The 18,598-nt window shown below is 40.6% G+C and overlaps 1 protein-coding gene across 6 annotated transcripts in view; it reads right to left on the bottom strand.

Annotated features, from left to right (window-relative positions):
• The window catches only part of kiaa0513 (KIAA0513 ortholog), a 48,834-nt gene that overhangs the window by 7,557 nt on the left and 22,679 nt on the right, over positions 1-18,598 (bottom strand). For 4 of the 6 annotated variants that reach the window (XM_064952022.1, XM_064952024.1, XM_064952025.1 and 1 more), the window contains one exon: positions 17,991-18,036. In XM_064952022.1, coding sequence (XP_064808094.1) covers positions 17,991-18,036 — 46 coding nt within the window. Of the gene's footprint in view, positions 1-15,588; positions 18,037-18,598 lie in introns of those variants that run through there. The other 2 variants (XM_064952026.1, XM_064952028.1) reach the window with 2 other exon arrangements.

The raw sequence follows: 18,598 nt of genomic DNA, 5'->3' as shown, positions 1-18,598 counted from the left end.
GAAAAAAACTTCTGTAAAATGTAATTTTTTTCCCATCTTGAATGTAAAATAAAAGTGTAATAAACTAAAAAAATACATTGCAAGTCAGCTTGATTTTATTCCATGAAAATAGACATAGGTAAATTGAAAGAAAGGACAGTACAACATAACACATTCAATCTTAGCCTATTAAACTTAAAGATCATTACAGTCATGTACTCTATTATAAACTGAGTGGTTCGAGCCCTGAATGCTGATTTGCTGAAAGCCATGGTATATCAGACCATATACCACAGGTCAGGTATGACAAAACATGTATTTTTACTGCTCTAATCACCTTGGAAACTAGTTTATAGTAGCAATAAGATGCCCCAGGGCAACTGTATCCAGGTACTCCGTGTTGTGCATAAGAACAGCTTTTAGCAGTGTTATATTGGCCATATACCACACCCCCCCGGGCCTTGTTGCTTAAATATTGTCCTGCAGCTGGTTTTCAATGTTCTTCCTCAAACAGATTTACACCTTGGAATAATAAACCAAAATTCTGAAGGGAAAAGTGAAACATTTTTAATAACCCTGCCCTGCATACTACACCAGGATTAGAGCTATGGGCACTAGTGAACATTCATTTGTTTATCAGTTAAACAAATTCCCCATTGCAAAAAGTGCTGTTAACACAAATAGTGAATCAATCAGAGCTTTGCCATCTGTTTCCTTGAGGCCACATGTGATTTACAGTGAATGAAAGTTATGGTATTGAACTGTAAAGTTTCATACTGTATAAATAAGCAGTGGGTTTGTAGGGGTTTCTATGACACCTGCATGAAATCAGTAGATTATTGACAACATAATCATGAAATATATGACAAAAAAACTCAGACTTATAAATATAGCTTACATTTATATTCCTCTGAAACCTTCACTGTAGACTTTGAGAGAGCAAATCAGGAACGCCTGTAGAAATAAATAAACTTCCCAACATTTGAGGAGAGGAACTCACAATCACAAGAATTTCCTGTGTATAGGATTATTTTGGTCAGATGTGTAAATAAAACCTCATGCTGAAAACCTCAGAGGAGAAAAAGAGTTTGCATTCCCTAGCCTGCTCAGCTCAAATGGTCATCAGCCCATTTAGGCTTCAGCTCTATGAACAAATTCTGTAGGACCTTCTGTAAGACACCGTGGCTCTGCTAAACTGACGATCATCAACAAACAAGAGCTAAGCGTCTGAAACAACATAATATTTGAAAGAATTTCTTTGATTAAATGTGCTGCACACAAAATTGATCATTTTCCTGAATTTTATGCATTTGATTAAAATATGGCAATCTTCCTTCTCAATATTATTCTAATTTAAATATTGTGACAAAGTAAATGATTGAAAACCAATTTTAGTTCACATCTAAACACACTTCTACTGGTCTGAGATACCACTCTCTAACATAATGACTTCTAAGCCTTATGATCAGCATATATTACAAATCATTTCTAGTCTCTCTAGAGCAAACTCCTCAACCAACAACTGTAACGTGTGGTGATCTTACATTTACATTTACATTTAAGTCATTTAGCAGACGCTCTTATCCAGAGCGACTTACAAATTGGTGAATTCACCTTCTGACATCCAGTGGAACAGCCACTTTACAGACAAACATAACAAGATGGCTGAATGTTCTAGTGCCACCCACTGGCTCAACTGTTCAACACTCTGGTCTCTATTTCTAAGGCACACACATAAATGATCTGTTGACCCCTCTAAGTGTTTGATTTAAAACATGATCCACACAGCACTAATATGTAGTCCTCTCATTCTTATCTATTTTCATGGGAATCTGTAAGCTCTCTGCGTCAATAACTTTTCTCTTCAATGAGATGAATGCTGTGTTCCCGGTGTGATATTTCCGATCTACTCTACTACCAACTAGACCAATTGCAATAGTGCACAATGTCAGACTGAAACACCAATGACTGTCAATTTCTTTCTCAAGACCCAAACTGTAGGTAATCAGGTAAGCTCACGGAATCGTGTGGATTCAGTAACCCCTAAAATCAACTGTTGGCTACTCTGTTTCCTCTAACCATTTGCCAGACCACCTACGAGGAAGAGACTCCATGACATCATTCCATGGGACAAGGCCGCAGTAGTCAAATGGAGGGCTGTCAGGGACGATATATGGGTGGATGAAAGGATTTTTATTGGTGAATGGTGGGGTAATGAGGCATATATCGTAATGTAGGTTTAAGGGTGTGGTTCACACTCATAGCTCTATGAATCGAAGTTGAATCTCCTCACCATAACTCGTTTGAGATTGAGTTGACAAGGCTTGATGAATCAGCGTGGGTTCAAATAAACAGTAAGAGAAATATAGCTTGTATAGGAAAGTGTCATCACTTTCATGAACAATCAGATCTCAATTTAAAAGGGTTTTAATCTACATGTTTATTATATTTGTTCACTCTCTACATATACCAACTACACTTGTCCAAATACATACTCAGCACAAGGGTATGGGCGGCCGTGATGAAGATTGATGGGCTCGCTGCAAGGAGCATTAGCTGCTAATCAAGTTATGTTTCCTGGCACACAATTGTATATGTCATTATCTGCCTCAGATATCCACAAGGCCTATGCATGCTGCTGACCATGTAGACACACATGCACGTATTCCGACATGCAAACACTGAGCATGGATTGGACACACATTCACTACAATGACACATATAAACAAACAAAACTCTGTTTTAAAAATGCTCTCAGATGACAGTTATCTTTCCATCAAAACACAAAGCAGCAATATCACAAAAATATAGACATAAAACCTTTACTCTTGAAAATTATACAGAAGGCTTACTGCAATAAAACCAACACAAATGGACCCACCTACAAAGATGGACCTACATAATAAATGGCATGATAACATCTGTGGAAGCATGAAAATATGACTTTGAAGAGAACAGCAAAACGCTTTGAAAAACATTTGATAAGACTCTTCCACTTCAGTACGTGAGGAAGCCAAAGGCTGTGTGTGAACTGCATATAGCTGCAAACCAAGTGTGTACACTTAAAGTCCTCTCTCATTAACCCTGCCTGTACTTAAACTGGGTATCAACATCCACAAAACAGTTTCAGTTTCTAGGATACTTTGGAATCTTTGGCTCTACTTCTGCAGTCCCTCTTTACCAACTATCAAGATGAACAATTTAAATAGTCACAGAATAATTTAAATTGATCTATTTTATATAATTTCTTTAAATATAATTTTAAAAACATACAATCTATCTACAGTGAAGTAGCTCAACATTTACATTACATTCAGTCATCTAGCAGACACTTCTATCCAGAGAAACCTACAGGAGCAACCAGGGTTGATTAAGTGCCCCGCCAAAGGGCACATCAACAGATCTCCCACCAAGTTGAATCAGGGACCCGAATCAGCGACCTCTCAGCCACTGGCCCAATCTCCCAACCGCCAAGCCACCAACCATCCAAGATCCCCCCACAGTTCCCCCCCAAGAGCTGCCCCTCAACCATCCAAGACCCCCTTACAAGAATTCTGTACAATAGTTTTAGCTGAAAAGCAAAGTCTTGAATCTTGTGTCGTTTTATATATAACCTCATACACCCTGTTCCATGGAATAGGTACATCAAAAATCTCCTCCCAGCTATTTCGCAATCTGTATGGCACAGCTGTCAACATCCTGGTCCTCAGATGACATTGATACACTATTTTTGTTCTTCCGCCAGTTTTGATCTTTTATATTGGGCAGACAGAGCAGTTCCCCACCTCCTCCCACTGCCACCTGCCTCCTCCATTTTTAGAGTAGTGCTGTAATCGATTGGTTGTAATCTTGGATTGAGCAGACCTTCCCATCAATTCCGATTGCTCCGTGAAAGACATAAATCTACCATTCCAATTTCCAATATAATTTAAAAACAAAATACCCCTTTCAAACATAAAAAACCTGTATTTATGGAAAAATGTTATGAACCAGCACATTTGAGTTCAACCATAATATTTGTTGCAGTACTCAAGACCAGTCTTGAGACCACATATTGAGTGTCTCGGGCTCAGAGGCGACCCGTCATTCAGGGCAGGTGGGGCAGAGCCTCATCTGTTTTGGGTCCCACCGTTGTGTGTGTGTGGTGGGTGTTTGCCTGTTTTGCATGTTATTTTTGCATTAACATGTGTTAAATCAAATCACATTTTTCACATGCTCTGAATACAACAGTTTTAGACCTTACAGTGAAATGCTTACATACAAGCCTTTAACTCTATTTATTGAACTGCATCGTTGGTTAAGAAATATTTACAAAATAAACTAAAGTAGAAAATAAAAAGTAACACAATAAAATAACAATAACGAGGCTAAATACAGGGGCTACCGGTACCCAGTCACTGTGCGGGATAATAGGTTGGTGCTCCAGTACCGCTTGCTGTGCGGTAGCAGAGAGAACAATCTATGACCTGGGTGACTGGAGTTTTTTAGTGCTTCCTCTGACACCGCCAAGTATATAAGTCCTGGATGGCAGGCAGCTTGGCCGCAGTGATGTACTGGGCCATACGCATTACCCTGTGTAGCAGCTTAGTTGGATGCCGAGCAGTTGCCATGTCAGGCGGTGATGCAACCGTTCAGGATGCTCTTGATGGTGAAGCTGTAGAACTTTTTGAGCATCTGGGGATCCATGCCGAATCTTTTCATTCTCCTAAGCGGGAAAAGTGTTGTCGTGCCTTCTTCACGACTGTCTTGGTGTGTTTGGACCATGATAGTTCTTGGTGATGTGGACACCAAGGAACTTGAAGAACTCTTTAACTCGCTCCACTACAGTCCCGTCGACGTGAATAGAGGCGTGTTCCACCGTCCTTTTCCTGTAGTCCACAATCATCTCCTTTGTCTTGCTCATGTTGAGGGAGAGGTTGTTGTCCTGGCACCACACTGCCAGGCCTCTGACCTCCTCCCTAAAGGCTGTCTCATCATTGTCGTTGATCAAGCCTACTACTGTTTTGTCGTCAGCAAACTTAATGATGGTGTTGGATTCGTGCTTGGCCACGCAGTCGTGGGTGAACAGGAAGTACAGGAGAGGACTAAGCACACACCCCTGAGGGGCCACCGTGTTGAGGATAAGTATGGCAGATGTGTTGTTGTCTACCCTTACCACCTTGGGGCCAGGATCCAGTTGCAGAGGGGGGTGTTTAGCTGCAGGGTCTTTAGCTTAGTGACAAGCTTTTTGGGCACTATGGTGTTGAACGCTGAGCTGTAGTCAATGAAAAGCATTCTCACATAGTTGTTCCTTTTGTCCAGGTGGGAAAGGGCAATGTGGAGTGCGATTGAGTTATCTGTGGATTTGTTGGGGCGGTATGCGAATTGGTGGGTCTAGGGTTTCTGGGATGATGATGTTGATGTGAGCCATGACCAGCCTATCTAAGCACTTCTTGGCTCCCGACGTGGCGGTAGTCATTTAGGCAGGTTATATTTGCTTTCTTGGGCACAGGGACTATGATGGTCTGCTTGAAACATGTAGGTATTACAGACTCGGGTAGGGAGAGGTTGAAAATGTCAGTGAAGACACTTGCCAGTTGGTCCGTGCATGCTCTGGCATGTCCTGGTAATCCGTCTGGCCCCGCAGCCAGGTGAATGTTGACCTGTTTAAAGGTCTTGCTCATATCTGCTACGGAGTGCGTAGCCGAGCTGGTGCTCTCATGCATGCTTCAGTGTTACTTGCCTCGAACGGAACATAAAAGGCATTTCGGCTTGCGTCATTGGGCTGTTCACGGCTGGGTTTCTCTTTGTGGTCCGTAATAGTTTGCAAGCCCTGTCACATCCGACGATCGTCGGAGCCGGTGTAGTAGGATTCAATCTTAGTCCTGTATTAACGTTTTGCCTGTTTGATGGTTTGTCTGAGGGTTTAGCAGGATTTCTTACAAGCGTCTGGATTAGTGTCCCGCTCCTTGAAAGTGGCAGCTCTAGCCTTTAGCTCGGTCTAGATGTTGCCTGTAATCCATGGCTTCTGGTTGGGATATGTACGTACAGCCACTGTGGAGACTACATCGTTGATTCACTTCGTTGATTCCTCAATGCCATTGGATGAATCCCAGAACAGTGTGTGCTAGAAAAACAGCCCTGTAGAGTAGCATCTGCGTCATCTGATCACTTTTGTATTGAGTGAGTCACTGGTACTTCCTGATAGTTTTTGCTTGTAAGCAGGAATCAGGAGGATAGAATTATGGTCAGATTTTCCAAATGGAGGGTGAGGGAGAGCTTTGTATGCATCTTTGTGTGTGGAGTAAAGGTGATCTAAAACAGATTTTTGCCTGCATTAAAGTCTCTGGCCACAAGGAGCATTATTTCTGGATGAGCATTTCCTTGTTTGTTTATGGTCTTATATAGCTCGTTGAGTGCGGTCTTAGTGAAAACTATAGATGAAAACTCTTTGTAGTTAGTGTGGTCTACAGCTTATTATGAGGTACTCTACCTCAAGCTAGCAATACCTCGAGACTTCCATAATATTAGACATCATGCACCAGCTGATATTGACAAATAGACACACTCCCCCACCGCTCGTCTTACCAGACGTAGCTGTTCTGTCCTGCCGATGCACGGTGTGGTGGAATTATTGTAATCAAAAGGAGAGACTTTTAGATTTCTTCACAACAATCAAACTTTATTATTTAATTATTGCAGTAATGGAGCTGGTCGGTAATCACCCCTGGAGGTGATCACTGAGTGTCACGCCCTGACCATAGAGAGCCGTTTTATTCTCTATTTTGGTTAGGTCGGGGTGTGACTAGGGTGGGTTGTTTATTTCTATGTTGGCCTGGTATGGTTCCCAATCAGAGGCAGCTGTTTATCGTTGTCTCTGATTGGGGATCATATGTAGGCAGCCATTTCCCCACTGTGTTTTGTTGGATCTTGTTTATGTGTAGTTGCCTGTGAGCACTTCGTTTCGTTCGTTCTTTATTGTTTTTGTGCATTTCATTCAATAAACATGTGGAACCCATATCACGCTGCGCTTTGGTCCGAATGTTATTATGACGATCGTGACACTGAGAACTCAACGAGCTGGTTTGAGCCACACCATTTTATTGCAAAGTCCACCTTCCTTCAGTCTACATGACAAACAACAGATGTATGGAATGGGTCCCAAGGTTAAGATTAGTATGATAGATACTTACAATTCAGAGCAGACAGTATCTCAATGTGTAGAGACCAGGGTCTGGCCCTGGACTCATCTCTTCCTGGTACCATATAGAACAGAAACATTAACTCATGCTCTGAAATGCAGTATCCCCAAAGACATCGTAATTCTCCTGCCAGTGTTATCTCCCAGAGGCCCAAATTCAGTTCACATAGACACAATAGAGTTATGAGAACCCTCTATTCTGTTGCATAAAACAACCATTTGATGCAATACAAGTATTACAACATAATCTTGTAATTTCCACCATAACGGAAAACCCAGCAAACTGTATATTATTATTATTATCTGTGTCATCGTTCAGCCACGACTCGGGGAAACACAAGATATTACAGTTTTTAATGTCATGTTGGTAAGATAGTCTCGAACGGAGATCATCCAGTTTACTCTCCAGTGATTGCACGTTGGCCAATAGAACGGATGCTAGAGGGGGGATACCCACTCGCCGACAAATTCTCACAAGGCACCCAATTTCCACCCCCTGCATTTTCATATTTTGTTTATGCGAATGAAGGGGATTTGGGCCTGGTCTTGGAGAAGCAGCATATCCTTTGTCCAGTTCGAGGTGCGCAATCGCTGTTCTGATATCCAGAAGTTATTTTTGGTCATAAGTGTCACACCCTTATCTGTTTCACCTGCCTTTGTGCTTGTCTCCACCCCCCTCCAGGTGTCGCCCATCTCCATCATTATCCCCAGTGTATTTATACCCGTGTTCTCTGTTTGTGTGTTGCCAGTTCGTCCTGACAATTCTGCCTGTCCTGATCCCGAGCCTGCCTGCTGTTCTGTACCTTATTGACTCTGCCCTGGATTACAGACCTCTGCCTGACTTTGAGCTGTTTTTTTTTTGTTGCCTGTTCGGGTCAATAAACATCTGTGACTCTAGCGGTCTGCATCTGGGTCTTATCCTGAGTTCTGATAATAAGAGATGGTAGAAGCAACATTATGTACAAAATAAGTTACAAACAATGTGAAAACACACAAATGTCACCTTACATTTTAAAAGTGCTGAACAAATTGTTATATTGACTAAATCTGTCCAAGCTCGCTCATTAATGTCTTTATTGAAATGACGGATTGCCTCTTATCCACCCATCGTCCCCTTATGCCATAGTTTGTACATCTCAATTGTCAGAAGAAACCACATTTGTTTAAGCAAGTCAGCCATTTCAGCTATGTTTTTTTAAGGCAGTAAATGAGGCTGAATGAAATGTTTCACTGCCAGACAAGGCTCCGCTGATAGCCAGGTGTACCAGTGGTAAGGTGTTGGGACTGCTGTTAAAACAGCTTTATGTAGGCCCTAACAGTTTCTCGGCACCGTTCGTCACTGTTATAGTGCAATTAATGTATTGTTTAGTGTTGCAACAATGGGTATGCAAACCAAGTATTGAAAAAGTTCAAGTCCGAAGGGTTAGCAGGCTATTTGTGATGCACAATTGTCATCATGCACTGTTTACATCAGGGACAAGACATGGATGGGCCTGGGTGGACAGAGGCCCACCAACTAGGGAACCAAGCCCTGACAGGCCCACCCAATGACCTTGATGTGATTTAAGTATTGTTGTGGATTTAGACCGTCATTTTTTTTTCTATTTTAAAAAAGTGTGATTTTGAGAGTGAAAATCTGATTAATCCATAGGAAACATTTCCTTCATTATGCAGGCCATTTGGGAACTTCTGGGCAACATTTGAGTATACACACTTCTCCAGGCACCACTACACCACTGGATAGGGGCGATGGAAATATAGCAGTCACATACAGCATGATGTTAAAAACGTCTTAAGACTAGGCGTCCCGCTAGCGGGACACCGGTAGACAAAATCCGGTGAAATTGGAGGGCGCGCAATTAAAATAAATAATCTTAATGTTAAACATTTATGAACATACAAGTATCTTATATCGCTTAAAAGCTTAAATCCTCTTCGTCTCGCACCGACAGACTGATGTTGTACCGGGACTTGATAGGTTTTGAAGAAACAAGCCTGAAACAATGAACAAAGACTTGACATCTAGTGGAAGCCATAGGAATTGCAATCTGGGAGCTGGAATTACATAGAACCCATAGCTTTCCATTCTAAGAGTCTGGGAGCTCAAAAAAAATAATTCTGGTTGGTTTTTCACCTGCCATATCAATTGTGTTAAAGTCTCATACATAATTTTCTATCCAATGCTACCAATTATATGCATATCCTAGCTTCTGGGCCTGAGTAACAGGCAGTTTACTTTGGGCATGTCAGTCAGGTGGAAATTCAGGAAAATAGAACCTAGCCCTAAGAAGTTTTTAAAGGATAAGCAGTCCATAAACTCAGACATAATAAGCCAGTCGGTCCCAATCATAAGAACACAAAAATACAAGCATTTCCCAATCAAAATGTACAACTATTAATTCCCATTGCAAAAAACATTTCATGTTTAGCACCGAAAGTAACCAGTGACCTAAAGTTTAAAGTTTAAACTACTTTGCAGATATGAAACAAACATATAATCATAATATCAGTCAAAATTATTAAATTCCCAGTTCATGCTACAAAACCAGTGTTATATGAGGTTTTAAAAATAGATTATATTTGAGCAGTGGCTGTTCAAGCTTGGCTCCCTGGGCGAACCCCCCCCCCCCCCCCCAACAAAAGCACCATTCTGCACAGCTCTTTTTTTATTCAGACATTTGGAACACCACAAATAAATAATCTTAACATTTAAAACTATATAAAATATAAAAACATATTTAAAAAAACAAGCCTTGTAAATATAAAAAAGAAGTAACAAAGACAAATAGAAACAAATTTGTGTTGACTTGGCATTTGAGCATCAATACATTACCCATCCCCCAACACTGTCAACCAAGAGTCAAGACTAAACCAATTCACCGTTGTGGTGCGCAGACTGGTTTTATAATATTCTTAACGATTTCGCACAAACCAGAAAAAAATGCAACAACATATCTGTGAAACTATATATTCACAGTATTATGAATGAATTGTGGTTTATTTGGTAGCATTTCGTAGTGTGACTGATTTTACTAATTGCATTAACACTGTACAAAGTTAGAGGTGTGCTATTTGATAGGTCTCCTCACTGGAAGCCCGAGGTAGGGGAGCGGGGGAATCTGAGGTCAACGTACCCCCGCCCCCTTCCCAGGCAGTAGCCTACCTAGCTCACAAACTAGAATCAGGGCGCCCACTCCGACAAGGTTAACTGACCTACAGTCCCACACAGTGACATGATATCATTGACGTCACGTGCAAATGAGCGATAGAAAACCGATCATGCAAATGTCAACATTAGGATTTTTTTGTGCAGGCCCCCATGCCGCCCCCAACAAGATGCCGCCTGTACCTAAATCTGCCAATGTATTTGAGTCAACTTTCCAGGCCGTACACTACGGCTTTGTTGGCAGAATAGATGGATGCAGTTCAATGCATGATTAATATAATTCACCAATACATTTCTTTGTAGTGTAAAAAATATTGCTATCAGGTTGTAAATCACAGCTGGTCTGGTACATTGTTTGCTGCCTCCATTCAGGATGCACTGTTTCGGTTTAAATGACTCAATATTCTAGACAAAACAGACAAATGTAACTAAGGCTGGGAATGTCAATACACTCAAACTAGCAAGGGCAATGATCACCTGTCATAACATGGCTAATAGGCTAGCTTATCTATTTATGTAGCAAACTAATAACACAGAGCCTAACATTAGCTGGATAGTTAGCTAGATATCTATCCAGCTAAGATTTCTGTACACCAGCGGAACCCATCCAACTTGAAGGATCTGGAGCAGTTTTGCCTTGAAGAATGGTCATAAATCCCAGTGGCAAGATATGTCTCTAAAAGTTTGGCACACCCCAAGAGACTTGCAGCTGTAATTATTGTATTGACTTTTATTTATTTTTTTGGGGGGGGGGGGGGGGTGAAGAATAGTGATGCAGTTTTCAGTTTTTTTGGTCTTATTTCTTGTTTGTTTCACAAAAATATTTTGCATCTTCAAAGTGGTAGGTCGGCATGTTGTGTAAATCAAATGATACAAACTCCTCCAAAATCCATTTTAATTCCAGGTTGTAAGGCAACAAAATAGGAAAACTGCCAAGGGGGTGAATACTTTCGCAAGCCACTATATTGCCATCGAATTTTCACAAATGCCTTACTATAAGTAATTTCCAAACATTCTAAGAAATTATGAAAATGTCCATATGTAAGTGATCACTTGTCAGATTTTAAAAGTGTAATATTCTTCCTGGGGGTGTGTATGGACAGATTGTAATAAGATATCATATTGCATCTGCAAATTAGTTTTGATAGTGTTCCTGTGTAGAAGATTCAGGAAGAATTCTGTGCATTTTGCTCCATATTCCATCCAGTTTGCTTTATTTTTGTAACAGATTACATAAAATCGTTCTTGAATAAGTTCCTCCAGTTTTTTTTCTTCCTATAAAACTTGTTTTGTATCTCTGTAGTACCGTTTTTATGCTACCCACCCTTGTTCGTCTCCTTAGACAGAAGGATTTTTCTTTACTGAAGAATATTGAATTACCTCTGAAAGGTACATTTAAAGGAATCCCACACAATACGGGGATTTTATGAACCTATATTGTATTGGGAAAATTTTGTTATTAATTATTTTGTCTTAGTTAAATTGTCTTCCAGTAGACTTTGATTACATTTCCAACATCTCCGTCCAAGTAGAAATTCTGCAGGAGTTATGTGAAGGCACATTAGATGATGGTCCGATCTCATTCAGTCTCCTATCAATACTTAATGCAAGAGAGAAAGACACAAGAAAGTACTCAAGACGACTAGCTTGATTAAGTCTCCTCCATGTATATCTAAAAAGGTCAGGGTTTTTTAGTCTCCAAATATCCACTATTTCTAATGTGTCCATAATATTTGTGATCTCCTTAAGGGCACGGTTATAGTTTGTAGTGATTTCCTTTGCGGTCTATTGAGGTACTTAACACTGTGTAATAATCTTCCACCATAATGATTTGATCGTTTGTTGCCTGTAAACTCAATAGATTACAAATATTTTAGAAGAAGAAGAAGAGTGGATCATCCAGATTTGGACCATATACAGTGGGGTAAAAAAGTATTTAGTCAGCCACCAATTGTGCAAGTTCTCCCACTTAAAAAGATGAGGCCTGTAATTTTCATCATATAGGTACACTTCAACTATGACAGACAAAATGATATTTTTTTCTCTCCAGAAAATCCCATTGTAGGATTTTTTTATGAATTTATTTGCAAATTATGGTGGAAAATAAGTATTTGGTCACCTACAAACAAGCAAGATTTCTGGCTCTCACAGACCTGTTACATCTTATTAAGAGGCTCCTCTGTCCTCCACTCGTTACCTGTATTAATGGCACATGTGAACTTTTTATCAGTATAAAAAGACACCTGTCCACAACCTCAAACAGTCACACTCCAAACTCCACTATGGCCAAGACCAAAGAGCTGTCAAAGGACACCAGAAACAAAATTGTAGACCTGCACCAGGCTGGGAAGACTGAATCTGCAATAGGTAAGCAGCTTGGTTTGAAGAAATCAACTGTGGGTGCAATTATTAGGAAATGGAAGACATACAAGACCACTGATAATCTCCCTCGATCTGGGGCTCCACGCAAGATCTCACCCCGTGGGGTCAAAATGATCACAAGAACGGTGAGCAAAAATCCCAGAACCACACCACACGGGGGGACCTAGTGAATGACCTGCTGAGAGCTGGGACCAAAGTAACAAAGCCTACCATCAGTGACACACTACGCCGCCAGGGACTCAAATCCTGGCGGCGTAAGCCAGTACATGTCCAGGCCCGTCTGAAGTTTGCTAGAGAGCATTTGGATGATCCAGAAGATTGGGAGAATGTCATATGGTCAGATGAAACCAAAATATAACTTTTTGGTAAAAACTCAACTGGTCGTGTTTGGAGGACAAAGAATGCTGAGTTGCATCCAAAGAACACCATACCTACTGTGAAGCATGGGGGTGGAAACATCATGCTTTGGGGCTGTTTTTCTGCAAAGGGACCAGGACGACTGATCCGTGTAAAGGAAAGAACAAATGGGGACATGTATCGCGAGATTTTGACTGAAAACCTCCTTCCATCAGCAAGGGCATTGAAGATGAAACGTGGCTGGGTCTTTCAGCATGACAATGATCCCAAACACACCGCCCGGGCAACGAAGGAGTGGCTTTGTAAGAAGCATATCAAGGTCCTGGAGTGGCCTAGCCAGTCACCCCCATATAAAATCTTTGGAGGGAGTTGAAAGTCCGTGTTGCCCAGCAACAGCCCCAAAACATCACTGCTCTAGAGGAGATCTGCATGGAGGAATGGGCCAAAATACCAGCAACAGTGTGTGAAAACCTTGAGAAGACTTACAGAAAACGTTTGACCTCTGTCATTGCCAACAAAGGGTATATAACAAAGTATTGAGATAAACTTTTGTTATTGACCAAATACTTATTTTCTACCATAATTTGCAAATAAATTCATAAAAAATCCTACAATGTGATTTTCTGGATTTTTTTCTCTCTCATTTTGTCTGTCATAGTTGAAGTGTACCTATGATGAAAATTACAGGCCTCATCTTTTTAAGTGGGAGAACTTGCACAATTGGTGGCTGACTAAATACTTTTTTGCCCAACTGTAAATTAATGACACAAATCTGATTTTCATCCACTTTCATATTCAAGAGTCCACCTTCCTTGCAGATCATTCCTGACTGATTTCACATTCGGATCAACATTATTGTTAATTAGTATCATCACACCCTTTGAGTTCCTTTGTCTACGACAGGAAATTATTTACCCGCCTTCATCTCATGTAGAGTGAATGTCCTGTAAACAGTATATTTAATATTCCTTTTCTTTTAGCCACGCAAATTCAGATGGTCTTTCCTTATTATCTGCTAAACCGTTACAATTACAACTAGCTATACTTATTTCATCCCTTACCATAATTAGATACTATTCTCAGTCTAAATTGACCATAATCAGTGGCTGTAAAATTACTGCCAAAAGGGGTATCATGACAGTCAAAAACAGATTTTAAAATGTCTGATGTTTAGATTTCAATAAACAGGTTCTAGCAAATTTCATGGCTGAGTGTCAATGTGTTTAACATGATATGAGTGCAGCCTTAATATTCAGGATGATAATAGTAATCCATATAGTATCAACATCATAATTACATTAAAGATCATATTCATAGAAAAACACCTCCCAGCATTTCCATAGCAATTGATGTTTCACATGATTTTGAAAGAGACCTTGCATTACTATGTTCCTGTTCCATCTTCCCATTGCTTGTTGTAAACATAGATAAACATGTAGAATAAGACAGACAAACATATTGAATTATAGAAAGTTAGACAATAGAGAGGGAGAGAAGACAGAGATCAAGTGTGTATGTATCTGTGAGTGTAAACAAGCATGTAATTGAGTGTGTGTGTGCACATATCACCTTCATTGTGTTCAGATATTTTACAGTCCCCAGAGCCATTAAATTCTACAGCCCCCTAACAAAGCCATCACCTACAGAGAAATGAACCTGGAGAAGAGCCCCCTAAGCAAGCTGGTCCTGGGGCTCTGTGGTGTCTGTTTGTGTTTTTAAACAGAGCCCCAGGACCAGCTTGCTTAGGGGAGCTCTTCTCCAGGTTAATTTCTCTGTAGAGCAACACAATTAGACACAACCAAATCATGAGAAACCAAATCATGAGGAAACTGAGCTGCACTTCCTAACCTCCTGCCAAATGTATGACCAGAGAGACACAAATTTTCCTCAGATTATACACAAAACCTCAAAGAATTCAAAAACAAATAAAATTTTGATAAACACCCATATATATTGGGTGAAATACCACAGTGTGCATTCACAGCAGCAAGATTTGTAACCCATTGCCAAAAAAAGTGCAACCAGTGAAAAACAAACACCATTGTAAATACCATTTATATTTATTTTCCCTTTTGTACTTTAACTATTTGCACATATGACATTTGAAATGTCTTCATTCTTTTGGAACTTTTGTGAGTAATGTTTACTGTTATTTTTTTATTTCACTTTTATCTATTTCACTTGCTTTGGCAATGTAAACATATGTTTCCCATGCCAATAAAGCACTTGAATTGAGAGACCCTCATTGTGTGACACCACTGACTGAGCTTTCACTGCTCATCATATTGTGTCCAATCATTGAGCAGCCATTTGGCAGTTTGGGCCAGGGTCTAAAACCCTCCCACATTGTGCTACATGTTCCCACTCTATACCCTGCTCACGTTGACTCAGTCTCACACACTGGAGTGCACAGAGACTAATCTAATCTACACATTCACACGGAGCTCTCCTTCCCAAACACCTCTAATTCAAACATCGTATACCCTCTCTCGCATGCACTCACAGACACGACTCCAAAAGCATCCACATTCAAAAATATATTTATTACAGCATCAGCTACTTGTTCTATCATAATTACACATCCATGCAAACTCAGCCACCATTGCACAACAGAAGTGGGAGGATATTACAGCTACCTGTAAGAGACTCTTTCCCCACTTATTAAAAAGAAGGGTTGGCTATATTCTCCTATGCCAAAGTTTGTTTCACCTCCAAAGACAGAAGGCTTGTCCATGACTAGGTATCAGGTGCTAGTTACAACTGGTCACATCAGACCGCCACTGCCCAGACAAACAATGTACAACACTTTTCATGAGAGATGTCTTAAAGACCAGTGATGGACCATCCGTGCATTTAACATGCAACATGAAAAGCAGGCGAAGCATGCCAAGTATTAGAGGGCTCGTCTGCATTTCAACAATACTGAAAGGCCAGAGTGCACACAGCAATACAAACACCCATGAGGGCTTGGTGCTAAACTAAAAATGCACACATCAATACAAACACCCAGGAGGGCTTGGTGCTAAACTAAAACTGCACACAGCCACAAAACAAAAAAGAGGCAAGTCATTCAGCAGTATGGAAATAAAGGTCATCACATGCAGATGCACAATATGTCTGATTGCTGAACAGACTGTCAGATCCAGACATGAAGCAGGGAGCAGCATTGCAATCCAAGGGAAATAACAGAGACAGAGCAGAACACAAGTGACACTTTGTGGCAAGAAGCTGGTCCTCTGCTAAACAGCCCACAAGAAAAGAGAGAGAGAGCAAGACAAGACGTCTCCAAGACAAGACGTAGAACTTCAACTACAAGGCATCACATGCAACTACACATCGTAACTAACACACTGGAGGAATTACCCAATAGTTTATACTAAACATTTTACACATAGCACACATATAGTTTGGTTTAGCACTTGAATGGACCAGTCCTAAGGGAGGAATTATGACGGCACTTCAGGGTCTTAATAAGGGGAAAGCTTTAGTTGCCATTGAGACAGACATCAAAACACAATGACCATAATCAGTTACATAGTCATTCACCAACAGATATGACACAAAACCAGTGATAAACAAGTCTTTGAACATAATAAAACATAGGTGAAAAAAATACAATATAAATACAAAATCAAGTGATAGACAATAGATTAATAAAAAATTATATATATATTTTTAAAAAACTTGCCAGTACTTCAATCCAGCATTGAGAAAAATGTACAATAATCCTAATTCCTATTCACATAGCTCAAATGTCAATGCTCCGAGATGTCAAGAATGATATATTTTGCTTACATCTCCCTCAAAAGCTGGATCCACACAGTAGTTTTTAAACTTTTAACTCCATTGATAAATTAAGTGCTCTGAACAAGTCACTAGGCTTCCCTCTGGTTGGCTTAAATAATGCAAACAAGACATTGACGCTCTTGCTGCACGATTCCCAACTTGCACAATTCTCGTTTCTCACTTATAAAGTGCAAGGATGCATGCCAGGCATATAGCAGACACCTCAGGTCACGGCTACTCAAGGAATAAACAGAAGGTATGGGACTGCTGCTGGAAGTCATGCTGCAGCTTCTCACCACGACACACTGCACTTTCACTAGCCATTATCTAATACCATGACAATCACTAAACACAGAGGGGCACTGAGCATGAGAATTCAACCTTATTGGAAATATGCTGACACAGTATATAGATGGTAGAATCATGAACAGGAGGATATTGTATCAAGTGGTTTTACAGATTGTTACAATTGAGACTTGCATTGATTACCATTGAAACAGAAAGGACAGTTCCCCACGGGTACATTCAAGGCACTTCGACATTGGGCAGAGAGGAAATCATAAAAGGTCACTATTGCAAACAATATAAATAATACTAATTGTAGGATATGTGCAAGGAGCAGGTTACAGTATATCTAAAATATATATACTGTATGTATACTGTAGTCAGGGGACATGAAAAAGGCTATAGAGAGCCTGGGCCGGTTACAAGGAGCTGATTATGTAAAATGGGTTAATGGATGCTGATATGGCTGAAATTGTCCAACTATACAGTAAAATAAGGACCTGAGGAAGGTACTCATTAGTGACAGTATAAAATAATGTAGTAGTGATAGGGTGAATGACCTTGTTGACAGTGCCCAGGAGAGGGTAGGTTACAGTATGTTGGTTGGTGAAGCTGGAATATTGACTATGCCGCTTCATGTTTACTATCACTGTAATAAAAGGTTTTGTGTTATTTATTGTTGCAGGTTATGGAGGCTTTACTAAAATAGGTGATTGGAGTTTACTGTACTGGATATTGATGGAATACAGTTATTGTTGAGCCTTCACAACATTGGAGAGTGAGGAGATTAGCTTCAGCTAATTACTATTGACAGTGTACTAAGTAGTCATTGAAGAACCATTCTTTGTCACTCACTCTGTGGCCATCTGCTCAATGTGGTCGCTCAACAGCTTGTACTGCTCTGTAAGAGAGAAACAGAGAGCTCTTTTCAATCAAAACCACTAAGCACGTTTTTCCAGTTATAAATACATTAGTCTCAGAAAGCCTGTCTACCCAACGGGCTCAGGAGAGGCATGACCCGCCTAACATGCGCTCCTTAAAACCCACCAGCTTAACCCGGAAGCCAGCCGCACCAATGTGTCAGAGGAAACACCATTCAACTGGCAACCGGGGTCAGCCTGCAGGCGCCCGGCCTGCCACAAGGAGTCGCTAGGGCGCGATGAGCCAAGCAAAGCCCACCGGCCAAACCCTCCCCTGACCCGACGACGCTGGGCCAATTATGCGCCTCCTTTGGGACTTCCGGTTGTGGCACAGCCCGAGAATGAACCCGGGTCTGTAGTAACACCTCTAGCACTGCGATGCAGTGCCTTAGACCGCTGCACCACTCAGGAGGCCCCAACTAATATTTGTTTTTATACGTTTAAAACAGTTTGAACAGGTGAAACAAAGTAAATTATATGAAAAGAAAGGAAGTGTGGCAGATAACCAAACGACCTATTTGATCTTATTGATGTGAGGAAGGT

This window comes from Oncorhynchus masou, chromosome 31, assembly GCF_036934945.1.
Source record: "Oncorhynchus masou masou isolate Uvic2021 chromosome 31, UVic_Omas_1.1, whole genome shotgun sequence".
Taxonomy (NCBI): Eukaryota; Metazoa; Chordata; class Actinopteri; order Salmoniformes; family Salmonidae; genus Oncorhynchus; species Oncorhynchus masou.
Note: the sequence above shows the minus strand (reverse complement) of the source record. Positions and strands in the feature narration are given on the sequence as shown.